The following is a 15253-nucleotide window of genomic DNA, read 5'->3' on the forward strand; positions in this document are numbered from 1 at the left end:
TTATAAATTATAGTTTATTTATTTTTAATTTTTAATATTTAATGGACTAAATGGATAGTTTTTTATAAGTTTTTAAATTTTTTCATTCACCTCATTTAATTTTTTAATATTTGTTATTTTTTTAAAAAATAAAAAATAGTAAAGATGATGTTCATAGTTTTAAACCTCCGTCCAAATTTATATAACTTCATCAAATATCAGAGAAGTATTTATAATTTTTTAAATAATAAAAAAGTATTTATAATTATATTAAATTTAAAAAAAAATATTATAATTTACCTAAATTATAATTAACCCGCATAATATGGAGACAGAGGGAGGTGAGACGGGCCGACACAACGTTGCCCAACGTATGACCAAATGGGCTGTCTTTGGGTTCTGGACGCTTCAGAAACTTACAAGCCCATAATTTTGTTCGATCGGATCTTGGTGCCATTCACCTTGACTTCCTACTAAACCCCGGAAAAACTTGCGAGGAAATTTTCCATTTTTTTCCTTGATTTTGTTTTTCAAAGAAAAGGGATTGTTGGAACAGCGTTTTGATTTTAGGAAGCAATACAAAGGAACGGAAACAATGAAGTTCTTGGATTGGTACTTGAAAATAGGAGTTGTTTCAGCGTTGATTGGAGGTTCCATGGAGCTTTTCATGATCAAAACGGGCTTCTGTGTGAGAACCCTCCTTTTCACCTCTATCTTCACACCCACCCACCCACAAACACAAGATAGTTTCAAGATTTTAACCTTATTTCTTCATTGTGGCTCTTAATCGATTAATGGTGGAAACCCATTTTAGATATTGTTCAGACCAATTAGTTTCCAATCTCCCTAGCTTGTTTGTGTGTGTGTGTGTGTGTGTGTTTGCAGTTGAAATTCGTCTTGATATAGTTCGGTGTAAAGAAAGTTGGATATTTTCAATTCTTGACGCTGGTAGTAGGGAATTGGAGCCTTGTAATCGGAGCTTCTGCATAATTAGATCATAGAACCTAGCCACCAATTTCATTGCGGGCTGAAATTAGGAAAATACTGAAATTATCCCTGAGAAAGCTCTGTGGGCTGAAGTTACTGATTGGACTTCAGTTTATAGCCAGGATTTTGTGTCTTGTTCTTGTAGGGCTAAGAGTTAAGTACTAGCTACTTAAGGTTAGGTGGACAGTTACCTTGTTAAATGCCATCTTGGATTCAGGAAACGGGTTCGTGCAAGTTATAGAGGACTTCTGTTTGGGCAAGAATGTTGCTTTTTATAGAATAAGTTCAATCTCTCGTTATGGTTGGTAAAAATCTGTGTGATTAGAATCCCTCAGAGTAGTAGATCAATGTGAATAATTGAGTGCTCTCAGATGGGATTACTCTACTTTAATATCTGCAGTTCTTCAAATTCTTTCACTTGGATTAACTTCTGATTCTCAAGTGGTGACTTAAATCTCTATATTGCAATATTCTTCTTGTTGTCAAGTCCATGTTTGTTTTGGCTAGTTGGTTTGCTTGTAGTTGGCGTTATAGCTTTGCAGTGTGGATCTTTATGTCTCCACTTTGGATTCAAACAGATGATAAAGTGACAGTTTTGGAGTCAGAGAAGAGGGCTTGGGAGAGTACCCCTGAAGCTCAGGCCATTCGAGAAGCTCTCAATCCTTGGAGAGATCACGATAAGCAGACAAGAAAGAGTTCCTAGCTCATGTTTGCACTTGGTTGGTATAAAAGGGCTTCATTCTTCACGATTTTAATTGTGAGACTTCGCTCCGGTTTTCCTGTTATGTTTTTGAGTTGGTGGTAGTAAAATATGTTGAGCTTATTAGCTAGCTTACCGGGCTTACACTGGTTTTATATACCGGTTGAATCCATTAAATCCTTAGATATTTTAATGGTGTTTAATGATCATTATCTTAAATTTTGGTCCTGGTTTGGGTTTTTTGGAGCAAGTGAAACATGAAGAGCCTTCCCAGGATAGAGAATTATGATAAATTTCTTTTTGTCAATTCCTGGCTTTTTGCAGTAGGCTAATAACCCACTATCATAACATGTGTAAATATGTAAGTTGGAAAACATATAATAATGTTGAAATTATGATAGCTGGTATATCAGTTGCATGTGATTTCTTCTTTTCTTTAGATACTTCTTCTGCTTCATTCAGAAAATTAAATTAAGAAAATGAATCAACATTTCTCTCCCACTGTAGCAGCTGAAAAATGATTCAGGTTTCTAGTGATCACTTGTTTGCTTACATCAAATGTTACATATTATGGCCCATGTAATGACCCTCACTTTGGTTGCAGAAGGGCGCATTTCATTTCAACAAAGAACGTTGAATCGCTTAGTCTTGATGGAGCTTCTAATCGTGCCAGCAATTTTAATGTTTTTCACTGGAACTTCATATAAATGTTTGGGGTTTTTCTTGGGTCAAGTTAATTTCATTATTTCAAAAGACAAGAAGTACCCATTCTAGGTTTAATTGTTGGTTATTTGTTATTTGTTGCTGCTTTCGGGATTGCTTTTACAACATCTCTTTGATGTAATACTTGATATGGTGCTTTTCTATCTTTGTTCTGTTTGTAGAATGGGGAAAATGGGACTGCGAAAGTTCAGAGCTTATCTTGAAAGTTGAGGTTAACCAACACATAAATAGTGCTGTATTTTACTTCTCAATTGATAAATGCTGCTCCTGTAATTTGATGAGAAAAATACATAGTAATTGTGCAACATGCACCAAAAACACCTTATGCAGATCAAATGAATGAGCATAGCAAAACTGAGACTCATGCCTGAAGCATCCAAATGTTACTTTCAAGTCTTCTTTATCAACTAAACAAGGCCCAACAGCATGTAGTCGACTATCAGAACTGAGAAATATGGACAACCAATTCAACCATTATCTTTGAGTAACAACTAGTCGAAGAATTAGCAGTTTTCATGGCCAAGCTAATTCAGTAACATGGTTTTAGTACATATGTACCCTAATCTCTCTCTGGAGACTTGAAATGCTACATTCTAGGGACTGGAAAGGCAGTGCTCAGCGCAACTTGAATACTCTTAACCTGCAAAAGCACAGAACTAATAGTATTAGTAGGTCCAGCAGTATTTCAGATGGGTTCCAAAAAAACAGGGCATAGAAATTTTGAGTATGTCAAGTATCCTTGGTTGTGCATCCCTGCAAACTCATCAGTTTCAGTTGTCTCAGAACTTTGAAGCCCAGGGCATGGGGTGAGCCATCAAGCTTCCCAGGCCCTAATGAGGAGGCAAAAGAGGAAAATGTCTTACACCCAAAATGAAAAGTAGCATCACAAGTGATTCTTATGCAAAGAATGAAGGAAGCACACAGAGGACGTCTTTGCAATGAGGCTTAACTTTCTTTCTTTGAAAACTAGAACTAAAATAAATTGTTAAATCAGGGAAAGACACCATTATAAGCAAAGGATTCAGCAATATTGTGAATGCACTTACCTTTTCAGACAAATCAATTACTCGTCTGGGAGGTTTGTGGATAAGAATAGCCCCCTGGAGTTGCAGTAGCAGCAGTAGTTCCAGTGGGATTAGCATTAAACATTTGTGTAGCAGGGGGAAGAACACCACTAGAACTAGGGGGTGGGCCTCCTCCTGGAACTGGTGGAGGGGCACTTGTACTTGGTGGCGCTGGAGCCCCACCCGGTGGTAGGGGCAAAGAAGAACCAGGTTGGGGCTGCATTGGCCCCAGTGGAGCAGCTCCATAACCTAAGCCAGCAAAAGGAGAAATTCAGTACTGCTGAGATTAGTTTCTGAAGTTTCAGTTTAATTTATCTTCTTTTTTTTGGTCCCTTTAAATTGAGCAGCAAGGACAACAAGGCCAGAGAAGTCACCAACTCAACTCAACAAAAGCTGAGCACAAGCATTTCTGGAATTGGCTAAACAAAAGAAATAGCCTACACGCTCTAATGATGCCCTTGCCAAAGATGGTCAATCAAAATTTCATTTTGATCATTGATTTATAAACAGTTGGTTGTGGTTATGTAATTAATAGAAAAATTTAAGTAGCAGGCACAGTTGGTTTACCAGGAACAGGAACTGGCAAAACAGGTGGTCTTACACCAGGGGCCAGCGGCATTGCGCCTGGAATAGGCAACATTGGAGGTGGTATAGGCAGGCGTGGTCGTCCTCCAGGGTAAGCAGCAAGATGTTGGTTATAAGCTGCACCAATTTGTTGGTATGCTGCCGCCTGCCCAAGATGCTCCTTGATCTTCTGATCAATCAAAATCTGTGTTTGCTGTTCTTCAAACTTCTGGTAATAAGCCCTTATATTTGCCTGGATACGTGGATATATTCATCATCAGTGAAATTGAAAAAGTTCCTGATGATTATATGAATCAATACTCTACTACTTCATTGGTGAGCGCTATACCTTGTGTTTGTAACCAGCATTATGCTGCTTTCTGACGGAAGGCTGAAAAAACAAAAAGAATTTTATTCTTAGAAAATACAGCACGGTTTATGCTGAAGCATCAGAAAACTAGCGTTTACACAATCATTGCACAGTGCATGCTGTATTTGATAACATCAAATGATGATGCACATGAGCATTCTTGATTTTCATAGAAAAGAGATGCTTAAATGCACTTCCATTGTGATCCATGTAGACTAGGTTAGAGATTAGAAGTTTATGTATCTCCACCCTTCTCTTCTTAAAGGATATTGGCAAACACCACTTTTAGCATGATCAATTTTAAACAGGTTTACGAGGAAAATTGGCTTACATCCCGTACGCAACATAAAAAACTCCGTACATCCTAGTCTAAACTAGTTTTAAGCTAGCCTGTCCCAGAACACATTTCTAGCAAAATTCTATCAAGCTTCCAAGTGTGTTTTATCAATTGTCTGGAGGCACAGAATTTTTACTGATATGCACCAATTTAAGCTGGATTCAGATATCCCCTCGAGTTGAAATATTACAATTAATATATTCTAAACTAGATACAACACACACCAAAAATGAAAATAAAAACAACATATATTAGCCACAATTGTAAATATATGAGAAAACCCTACCAGGCAGTTATACCTGCTCAGAACCAATGTAAAATCAAGATTCACAGAAGACTTCGACCACAATGTAGGGTTATCAATTTAAGAAATTTCAGCTTTTTGACATATATTCTATAAGAGAAGACACGAGACTCCTAAAGCAAATGCATTTAAATTTGTAATAATTTGGTCCAATAATCAAGTTCTATAAAATGGAATTTTTTTTTTATCAAATTCCAACTAATGTCAGACAACTCTCATATTAAAATTTAATTAAATGAGTTTTAGGATTTAATCCAAGCAAAAAACCAAAAAAAGCCCAGAACAGCGAAATCACAAGAAATAACAGTCAAACATCACAAATTCTGACTACGAACCAGAAAGAAAACAGAAATAATCAAGGCAATAACAAAACTCAAAAATACACAAGAGTTTGAGAAAGAAATCTTACAGAATCATGGGTCAAGTAAGTGTCGCAATAATCACAGTAGTACCTGCAAGCCAAAAAAAAAAAAAAAAGGATCAATTCTCCCAGTAATTGCAACTATTTTTCAGAGGAAAATGAGAAATTTGTGCATGAAACCACACAAAGAAGAAGGTGAAGATATCAGTACCGTGGCATTAGAGCAAAAACCGTACCAAATCCGGATCTCAAATACAAATAATCGACGAGAAAGGCGTAGAGATTTACAGCAAAATTAACGAGTAAAATTAAATCATATGGCGATTAGAGAGGTTTTTGGAGTGAAAACTGTAGGGTTTCTCGCTGTTGCGGGAGACAGAGAGAGAGAGAGCTCATCCTAACAAAAGCTTCGCCGGCTTCATGATGGGCCAGACTGACCAAGCCTTCTCGGCCCATTTAGGCCCAACAGCACTGATGAGGAGTAAAGAAAAATGAGCCCAATTATCGGCCCAAATTTACAGTTTGGCTGGGTCTATTCCCCACATAGCCCACACTCTTTTGTAGTAATTATTAAAATAAATTATAATCAATTCTCCTTATATTTGATATAATTATAAATACCCTCTGATTATTTGAAAAATTATAAATACCTCTCTGATTTTTAACGCTCGTCTAACAACGAGCTCATTCTGCTAGCCTCCATTCGGATCCCAACCTCAAATTATTTTTGTATTTTTTTAAATATTTTTTTTTATTTTTTTTAAAATTAAGCAAGGGTAAAGTAGTAATATCCACCTCAACGTCCAGGGATTAGATAATTATTTTTTTTTATGAGTATTTATATTTTTTAAACAACATAATGTATTTGTAATTATACCAAATTTTAAAAAAAGTAGCTGTAATTTATTCTGAATATTATTAAATACAAAATTTATTTTAACCCTCTATAGAAATACTAATAAACAAAAACCCTACCAACATATAAAAAATAGCAACGGCCTCTGCACTTACAAAGAAAAGAAAGAAAATAAGAAAAGAAACTTACTGCCTCCCACACCAAATAGTCACATCAACCTTCATTTTTTTAAAAAAAAAGAAAAAGAAAAAATTTAACGATTTTTTATCTATTATTATTTTAACAAAGAGTCTATAACATTTATTCTGTAAATTTTAGGATAACGTTTTTTTCAATTACCTAACCCATCTGGATATGGACATTCGAAAATTACCAAGTTAAAAAATATGGCATTTTCTTAAAGTTGTGATCCCACCATATTTGATATAGCTTGGCAATCCATATTAAAGTTCTTGAATATGAGGAATGGTTCTGGATACGTCAAGGGATTAATGGGAGGCAAATTAGACTCGGCATCTGATTTGTGCAGGTTTATTACGGAATAATGCAAACATCATCTGTAATCAAATCCTTACTAACTATATTCCATTTCTGCGAAAAGGACGACTAGAAAGCTCCAGTTACCTGAAATGACCGAGTTTCTAAGTTTAATTGGATAAGGGGAAGCGATGTAAGACATCGATCCAATAAATGGCTCGAAGCTAAAATATCCGCTATAGAGTTCAAACTAGATTTGAACGGCCTGTATCTGGAATATTTATTTTTGACAAGTTCATAAGGTCAAGAACAAGGTAGAAGGTTAGTGGGAGCTTAATTGTATTCCTAGTGTTTTAGGTGTTAAAACATCTTGATCATTTGGAATGATAGAAAGATATTATGGAATACTAAAACACGAATATTATTCATGTGACTCTCCATGTAAGAATTGGATCCTATCTAGGGATAAGTTGTCTAAAATTCAATCATGATGGACTGATAAGGAACTTAGATATTTGACATACCCTACTTTTCTGTTGTGGCAGCATGAGAATGTTGTTCAATGCACCAAGCTTCTTGTTGCATATACTTTAAGCATAACAACGGATATCGGGTGTGTACTGACGAGGCAGTAGACAACTGTTAAAGAACTATCTTTAATACCTGAATAAAGATTAAAGAAGAGCTCTTGATGCACATTAATGGAGAGTTTATGATGATGTGGTAACTTGAAAAGGTTCCAAGTGGAACACCACAACAAGTTTCATCATGAAAGAATGTACGGTAACTTTAAAAGTTCACCCAATTGTTGGGTGTGCTACGTAGCATGGCCGCACTAATAGTCACAATGGAGGATGACAACTAAGCTATGACACAAGCTAAAAAGACCCGAGATCTCATCACAGATCCAAAAAAAAATTTAGACACCACCATCTGCTTGGAGCGATGGTAAGAAAATGTGACATGCGATTGGACTGTAGAGCATTGGCAGAATTGCGGTAGACCTATAAGACCTAGCCGATATTGCATATTGCTCATGATCAGATTAGTTCAAAAATATGGGTAAATGGCTTTAAAATCAAGTGGGAGATTGTTGAAATAAGTGATCAAAAAGTTAATTGGATTGGCGTTTTTGAGAACTTTCAAGTGATCTTTATTTAAGTAATATTATCCCGATGAATATGGTAAGTATTCGTCTTTGTTACATGTGTCTGTTGTACTTACCAATTATGTTGAGCACTGCTTTAACGTCACAACAGATACCCATAGACCATTTAGATAACCCATGTAGTTGGGTTGCGCATTAGATAGCGGTTACATAACCCGCTTATGAGGGTTGGTCTGAAACATCCCAAGTCGAGGACCTCAAAACTGGACATCGAGAGTCTTATTGAGACTTACACTGAGTATTGCATTCACTGAATAAATATCGTGTTTCATCAGCGACAAACGTTGAACGTCTATGCAATTTCAGTGGGTTAGTTGACAAGCTGGTCAACTGACTGAACTAACTCGTGGGGTTCGTCATATGTAAGCTTTAGAGGCTTGATCAGTATCCCCGGCTCCGATACTATGGAAGTGGTCCTCATACTTAAGGAATCATGTAGTCACGTACATAAAATGACTGTATCTTGGATTTGTGCGAGAGGTGATTGTGTCGCATACATGATCATTATAAGTCTTATCCAGTGCAGTCGGAGTATGTAATGAGGACAGTGAGTTCTAAGAAGAGGATCCGTCCCATGTTAGTATGTGGCAGATGTATCTCCTATGCTCTTGGAGACGCGTTCAGCTTTATGAACCTGTGGCTACAGTGGTTGATCGAATAGGAAAAAGTGGTTTCTATGTTGAATAATTAAGCGTGATGCCGTCTCAAGTATTAAAACATAAGCACCTAGTCCATGATGGGAACCGACACCAATTTCATGCCCTAGACTAAGGCCAAAAGACGGTAGATGGAAGGGTCGTACCCGTATGGACTCGGGAGCCTAAATGTTCACACGGACATTCACCTAATCTCTAGTGCCATGAATCGTTGTTAAACGGTCACTCATGGTAGAGGGCTTTCTTAATCAATAGTTGAATAAGAACGATTAATTAAATTGGATTTAATTAATCGATAATGTTGGACACTAGCTCAAGTCTAGCTGAAAGGTTAACCTAAAGAGTCATACATAAATCACCGAAAAAGAACAAAATAATTTGGAATTAATTCTGTAAGGTATAAGTAATTGGATTACTCACATATGGGGTCCCATTGAATGGATATAATTGGACTTATCTTTATTAATTAATGAATTGGGCTTGTATATTTAATTGGATTAAATAATTATTAAGCTTAATTAGTAACTGAATTTTATTAAATTAAATTTAATTAGAAATTCATTGGGCCTTGAATTTATTTTTATATAAATTCGGCCCACTAATTAATTCCCACTAGCAAATTAATGGAATGAGAGTTGACTAAAAAAATTTTATTTTTGGAAAGTGCAATTTTGGCCATAACTAGGACCCTCTCTATATGACATTATTGGATCATACCATAAAAATGGAGGAGTTACCTTATAGACGAGTGGGATGCATCTAGACACATTCCTACTTATATATACAAGGTATATATATGTATTGTATATGATTATTTAGGAAATAATTATACAACACACAACACACAAAAATCTCTCCCTCTCCTTTTGCTCTTGGCCGCCCCTCACCTCTCTCACTAGGTGGGAGTTTGGCTTTGATCCCCTCTAGCAAAAAGATCAAGGTCTCGTTCGTTCCGGTGTGGTGTGGACCTTTTTTAGTGGGTTGCTAGTTTGGAACCTTGGGTGAACTATTCAACACAAAAACCGATTGGAAGCTTAAATTGTTAAGAGATAATTTTATTTTAAATTTATACTTCCCATCTCGATTTTATAACCATAGTCTCGTATGAATTTTTTATATTCTCCTTTTCATACTACATCGAATGTTCGGGAATACCAAGATTACACCCCTTTGGTTCGAACGCTTTATGTTTAATTTTTTATGCTATTTTATTATTTTCGTCCTTCAATTCCGTTTGCGCATTCACGAACCGATTCGCTTATCCTTCCAGAAATACCAAATTTTAAGCAAAACTATGTATCCAAATTTTGACACTAGCCCTACAATTAGGTGGTGTCAGTAGGCAATAAATCATAAAATTCAATTCTGTCCAAATCTGATCAAATTTTGCCGACCATCATATAATATGATATATTGTTATAAAAAGCAATTAATTCATATAATAAATAAAATAATACTTATTATATAATTAATTGAATTTGATTATACAACTGACGATTTAAATTGGGGCTAAGAAAAAATTCCTATAAACATGGACCAATTGTCTTCCTAAGCTTCGACAAGTCCTAGTTGTTGGCGAGATTGAGTTCATATATGATTACCGGAATAGAGAGGTGGAATAGGAATAGCATAGCAGCAACCGATATGATTACCGGAAAAGTCAGCTAAAATTCCAATCAAGCCCAAACCCAACCTACTAGACCCTGTCTGCATAACTACACAGACATATATAGAGTATTTGAATGTGATACAACCTACTTAGCCTCACTTCCTGCAACAGATGTATATGCAAACCATAAAATCACGATGGAACGATAAATTGCAACATAATTTCCTAAACTTTATTATAATTACAAATAACTCCTAATATTTTAAAAAATTACAAATATCCATTTAAACAATTAACAGTCGTATAACAAGAATTTCCTCTTGTGACAACCCATTATAAAGAAAATTTACTTTAACGACCTTTAATTTTAAAAAATTATTCGTAATTATACCGAACCTCAAAGGTACTCATAATTTACCTAGGATGCAAAAATGTAATATTTAATAATAAACTACCTACTTTAAGTGAAATCAATAAATTTATATTATGAACATCTTTCTTTTCCTATGTAATGTTACAAAAATCTATACAACTATTAAATAATTTAGAGTGATATAATATGTTGGTCCAACAATTAAATAATTTCAAATAATTCTAGAGAAAAACATATATTTTATACTTCTAACCTTCTCCTTTTGGAATTAAAAATTATAAGCTTATACAACACCCCATCATAGCTGAGGAATTATCAACATTTTTTGAAAACTTACAAACTTCACCCCCAACACACTCTAAATCATGTTGCGACCAAAAACCATACCAAGTCCAAGCAGAGAAACAAACCATAAAATAAAGCTCTACTACTGCTGCTTGTTACCAGATCCACATCATAAAACTCTATATATGTAATTGGTTCTAATCCCAACGAACGCATAAGCATTAATATACAACCCCATACTCCGTTTCGCTCCACTTTGGTAAGTAGACCGTCATCACTGGCAACAAGAAGATATTATGACCATCCGAATCAATTAATTTTAGTAATTTCAGCTACTAGTATAAAACTAAGCTGCAAATAATGTAGTACACTATAATACTGTTGATAAAATAAACATCCAGAAATCTCACTAGGTTGCATCAAATCTCTAGAAAAAGATAGTTACATTAGACATAAAAGTCAAACAAACTAACAAGAGCCACATAGTATCATCCCTCATAAAGCGTCGGTTTCCATTCTCATGGTCACAATCTATATCAAGTCGATAGCAGCAAAACCAAACGAGCCATCATTGAGGACTGCACCCAGCAGAAGAAAAAGAAAAACAGTCAAAGATTCATTAAACTGCACCTGGCCATGTTTGCAAGCATGGGGAAAGAGTTGCAAATACAAGAAACAATCTTATATCTCAATCTTGCAGGGACATCAAAACCAAATGTTACAATGATTAAAAGATGTTTCTTTTTTATTTTTTTCACATTCAGCTAAGATGAAGTGTCAAACAGACCTGTTGGATCTAGAAAGAGACCTTGCTGGGCTCTTGGAGTTCTTCCTAGGACTCTGAGACCTGCTATGTGCATAAGCTGTCTGACCATTTGCTCTAGGACTGGGGGACCGGCGGCTTGGCTTGTGGTTTCTCTCATCCCGTGGAGAACCAGAGCGGGAGGAAGATTTGGAACGCCTTGACCTTTCACGGGACCTGTAACTTTTGTCATCCCTAGGAGAAACTGATCTAGACACAGATCTAGATCTTCGTGGGGAGTAGTAATCATCCCTGGCTCCATGGCCCCTGTCTCTATTGAATAGAACAGGAAACACATAAACAATTAGTGAACTATTGCAATTTAATGCCAGCATCTCATGTAAAAATGAAAAACCCAGACAATAATTGCATCAAAACAGCTGTTAAAATCTCTGACTCTCATACAAGGGGAACCTGTCCAAGTCACCACTTCATGGAACTAAAATAGAATTCAAAATGACTGGTCGTGGATAACTTAAAAGAAGCTTTTACGGCTTTCAGTATGATGAAACAAGAGAACCTGTCTGGGAATATCTAATGACTGAAGCATGACCTTTACCTGCAACTTTCACAGAATTTCTGGGGAAAAATTATACACTTTGATCCACACACTGTTTAAGGCTTTAAAGCAGTGTTCAGGTTCATCAGCATCTGAAACTTCCCAGCTGTCCTTGCCACGACATTTAGAACTTGATACTATCTTTTTCTTGGGCATTTTCACCACACTCCAATCATAATAACTTTGAAAGGCTTTGCTTCTTTGAAGTGGTTTCTTTCTTTGGCCAACTATAAGCTTTAGATTCTTTCTTTAACTGGATAGTATGCAACATTAGGAAATCAAACTTACAAGCCAAATAAAAAATGAAACGTTCCTAATCCTAAAATCATTTCACACATCATACCAAGTCTGTTGGCCCTCCAATGCAAGGCAAAAGCCTTAACAAGGCAGAAGGCATAAGAAAACATAATTCCGTAGAATTTGAAGTTTATCCATGACAAGATCGGAATTACAAACTTCTGCAGGGGCATTGACAAAAACATAAAGCAAGTACTCTTTGACTTTATGATCCCTTTTCTCATTTCTCTTTATTACCCTTGCATTCTTTATGTCACTCTTTGTCAATTACAATCTGCATAGATAAGGCCATCAGCAGATGTGTCATTCAGATCCACTAGAAGACATGCAACACATGTTTAAGGGAATTCACATAATTCCAAGAAAACATAGCAACAAGAGAGCAAATATTGAGTCTCTAAAGCTGGAAATACTAAAGACTTCACTGCTTGAACACTTGTTGGGCGGAAAAAAATATGAACCACAAAATTTGTTGAGTTACCAGTCATATAATGCACCATAATATCTTCAAGAATCATCATTGAGACCTTATACAAAAAACATAACTTAAAACCAATTTACAACCACCTTACTCCTTGGCTGATGGAAGAAGAGGAAAGAAAGAGCTCAGGAACATTAACAAAACATTCTCAGACATCTCAATTACACAGGATGTGGAGGCATTAAGATGGCTACAGTGATATTTCAGAAGAAACATACTGCCATCAAACCAACAGCTATTGGCTCATGCACCTAGCATGAATGGCTGAGTATGAAAAAACCTAAAGTCCGAATAATAATTACGACAACATGAAGCCATGACGAACAATCTAATACTCAAGGTACATACAGTCAAATGAAAACTATTCAAGAATCAAACATGAAACCAAACGTGAGATTCAAACAAAAGTTTTAGATAAACATTCTAGACATGACTGTAGGTGGGACAGATAGGATATGTTAACAAATAAACTTTGTTCAATATAAATAAAACAGACCTTGAGTCACGCCTTGCTGGAGAAGGGGATCGTGAATAAGCTGCCATATATGAAACCACAACCTCTCAGAAAGATTATTTACATAATAAATAAAAGGTTTGAATGTGTTGCGTCAATCAGCATTTATTCACATAAGCAAGCTATAAGATTTATAGAATTTTAACAAGTTCTGGATCTTAGATGTCCCAAAGAAGAGAAAGTAAAGTTGAAATTTCCACTGACACTGATGTTGGCGTCTAGGAGAAAATGATGGACTTCGTCGCCTGTAGCTTCCACGGGAGCTGCAAATAAATAGCAAAGCCAGACGAAATTAGCAACCAATAAAGAATGTTAACCCAATACTTAGACAAAAGGCAAAGATTAAAGAACAAAAAAAGCATAACACAAATACAACCTCACGCGAGTAATCCTACGCATTTCTTGAGGAGTTTTCCTGTTCTCTTCAGCAAACACAATCCTTATTTCACGTCCACCAATAACTGTGCGATCCAGGTGGCTTTTTGCTTCAGCTGCATCTTCAGGGTACCGAAACTTGACAAATCCAAAGCCACGAGGTTCTCTGCAATATCATTACCAAGTATTACTTGTACATAGATTTGAATAGTAGTATCAACTAAGGCCTATAAAGCTCTAGAAGCGCCTAACAGAGAAACATACCCTGTGTAGTAATTCTTGGGCAAATAAACATCCTTTATTGGACCAAATCTTTCAAAAGGAACCCTTAGGTCCTCCGGCCTTCATAACAAATACATAACCATCATTAGTTCACGCAGATATAGATGCTCTGAACGCCAAAAGAAAAAAAGAAGAAGATATAATGGGCAAACTCATTTGCACATTTTAGCTTCCAACAGAAAATATTTGTGTTTCATCAGAAACGCTACATTATGATAATTTAAATAATTAGATCAAACGAAGTTCGAAGGAAACAGCAGAATTTCAAATTTCTCAAAGAGCTATTTGCCCTAAATACTGAAGAATCAATTCTACTTTGTTATTTCATCAAATAAAAATAAAATAAAATTCATTAGGATGTGACACATGCACCTCAACACCCAATAAAATCTACAATGCCACTTTTTTAGTGATCTCCAAAATCACAGTCTATTGATTTTCAACATATAACACATCAATACGGAACCCTTTCCCCTCTCTTACCTATCTTCCTTCTAGTAACGAACATACCAATAATTGGTTCTCGTTTTCTTCCATCTTTTCGTATTTTTTTCTCACAGAATCGGTAATACGTTCAATAAGAATCTACGTCGTGATTAAGCAAGTCTTATTCAGAAAGAAAAAGACCTAGCACTGAGAGAAATGTTCCGAACGAGGAGGCCAGAGGGGGCAGGAGAGCGGTGATCACGGCGTCGCTCCCGTGGGTCGTCGTAACGCTTTCGCCTCACTGGGCTACGGCTACGGCTGCGACTCCGACTGCGACTTCTGCTACGGTGCCTAGCCATAAGTTTCTTTTTTGCTTCCCGCTATTTCCCGTGAAATTTCAGGTCGAAAAAACCCTAATCAAACTCGGACAATGAAAAACCCTAACCCTATCGCCGATAAGATAGAAAAGAAGCGCCGAGTGGTGCTTCGTTTGATATAAGCGTGTGTCTATGAACGAAATTTTGGAGGGAGAGTGGGAAATTGCATAATTTCCCCCTCATTTTACAATAATTACGAAATGCTCCCTCTAGTTCCTGAAATAATGATAGAGCCCTCTTCGCTTCTTCTCACTATGTTTGGTTCATTTTTACCTTGTTTTAGTGTGTTTTGTAAAAATAAAGAAAAAAAATAAAAATAAATAAATA

The 15253-nt window shown here is 36.1% G+C and overlaps 3 protein-coding genes across 6 annotated transcripts; 1 reads left to right on the forward strand and 2 right to left on the reverse strand.

Moving 5' to 3' along the window:
* The first annotated feature begins 427 nt into the window (after nt 1-427).
* LOC105156930 (DNA mismatch repair protein) lies at nt 428-2586 on the forward strand. Of its 2 annotated transcripts, none has more exons than XM_011073198.3 (3): nt 428-665; nt 1545-1685; nt 2271-2586. In XM_011073198.3, exons 1-2 carry the CDS (start codon nt 575-577, stop codon nt 1667-1669), a joined length of 216 nt encoding a protein of 71 aa, XP_011071500.1. In that variant the 5' UTR covers nt 428-574; the 3' UTR covers nt 1670-1685; nt 2271-2586. The 2 variants fall into 2 exon arrangements, 1 of the variants encoding a protein (XP_011071500.1); XR_847396.3 differs by having other exon boundaries at nt 432-665; nt 1545-1723.
* Nucleotides 2587-2757: 171 nt separating this feature from the next.
* Nucleotides 2758-5777, reverse strand: LOC105156931 (U1 small nuclear ribonucleoprotein C). Of its 2 annotated transcripts, none has more exons than XM_011073199.3 (6): nt 5601-5777; nt 5438-5480; nt 4367-4408; nt 4021-4270; nt 3436-3702; nt 2758-3219 (listed from the first exon to the last, which is right to left on the reverse strand). In XM_011073199.3, the coding sequence occupies exons 1-5, from the start codon at nt 5606-5608 to the stop codon at nt 3449-3451; spliced, it is 597 nt and encodes a 198-aa protein (XP_011071501.1). In that variant the 5' UTR covers nt 5609-5777; the 3' UTR covers nt 2758-3219; nt 3436-3448. The 2 variants fall into 2 exon arrangements, with proteins under 2 accessions (XP_011071501.1, XP_011071502.1); XM_011073200.3 differs by having other exon boundaries at nt 2758-3029; nt 5601-5776.
* A 5388-nt stretch (nt 5778-11165) lies between these two features.
* SCL28 (SC35-like splicing factor 28) lies at nt 11166-15041 on the reverse strand. 2 transcript variants are annotated; one of them, XM_088879232.1, is made up of 7 exons: nt 14751-15041; nt 14106-14183; nt 13843-14007; nt 13671-13729; nt 13449-13488; nt 11622-11888; nt 11166-11391 (listed from the first exon to the last, which is right to left on the reverse strand). In XM_088879232.1, exons 1-7 carry the CDS (start codon nt 14906-14908, stop codon nt 11382-11384), a joined length of 777 nt encoding a protein of 258 aa, XP_088735358.1. In that variant the 5' UTR covers nt 14909-15041; the 3' UTR covers nt 11166-11381. The 2 variants fall into 2 exon arrangements, with proteins under 2 accessions (XP_088735358.1, XP_011071503.3); XM_011073201.3 differs by having other exon boundaries at nt 11601-11888; nt 14751-15039.
* Nucleotides 15042-15253: the final 212 nt, after the last annotated feature.

This window comes from Sesamum indicum, linkage group LG3 (assembly GCF_026168435.1).
Source record: "Sesamum indicum cultivar Baizhima isolate 11 linkage group LG3, ASM2616843v1, whole genome shotgun sequence".
In the NCBI taxonomy this organism is placed as follows: domain Eukaryota; kingdom Viridiplantae; phylum Streptophyta; class Magnoliopsida; order Lamiales; family Pedaliaceae; genus Sesamum; species Sesamum indicum.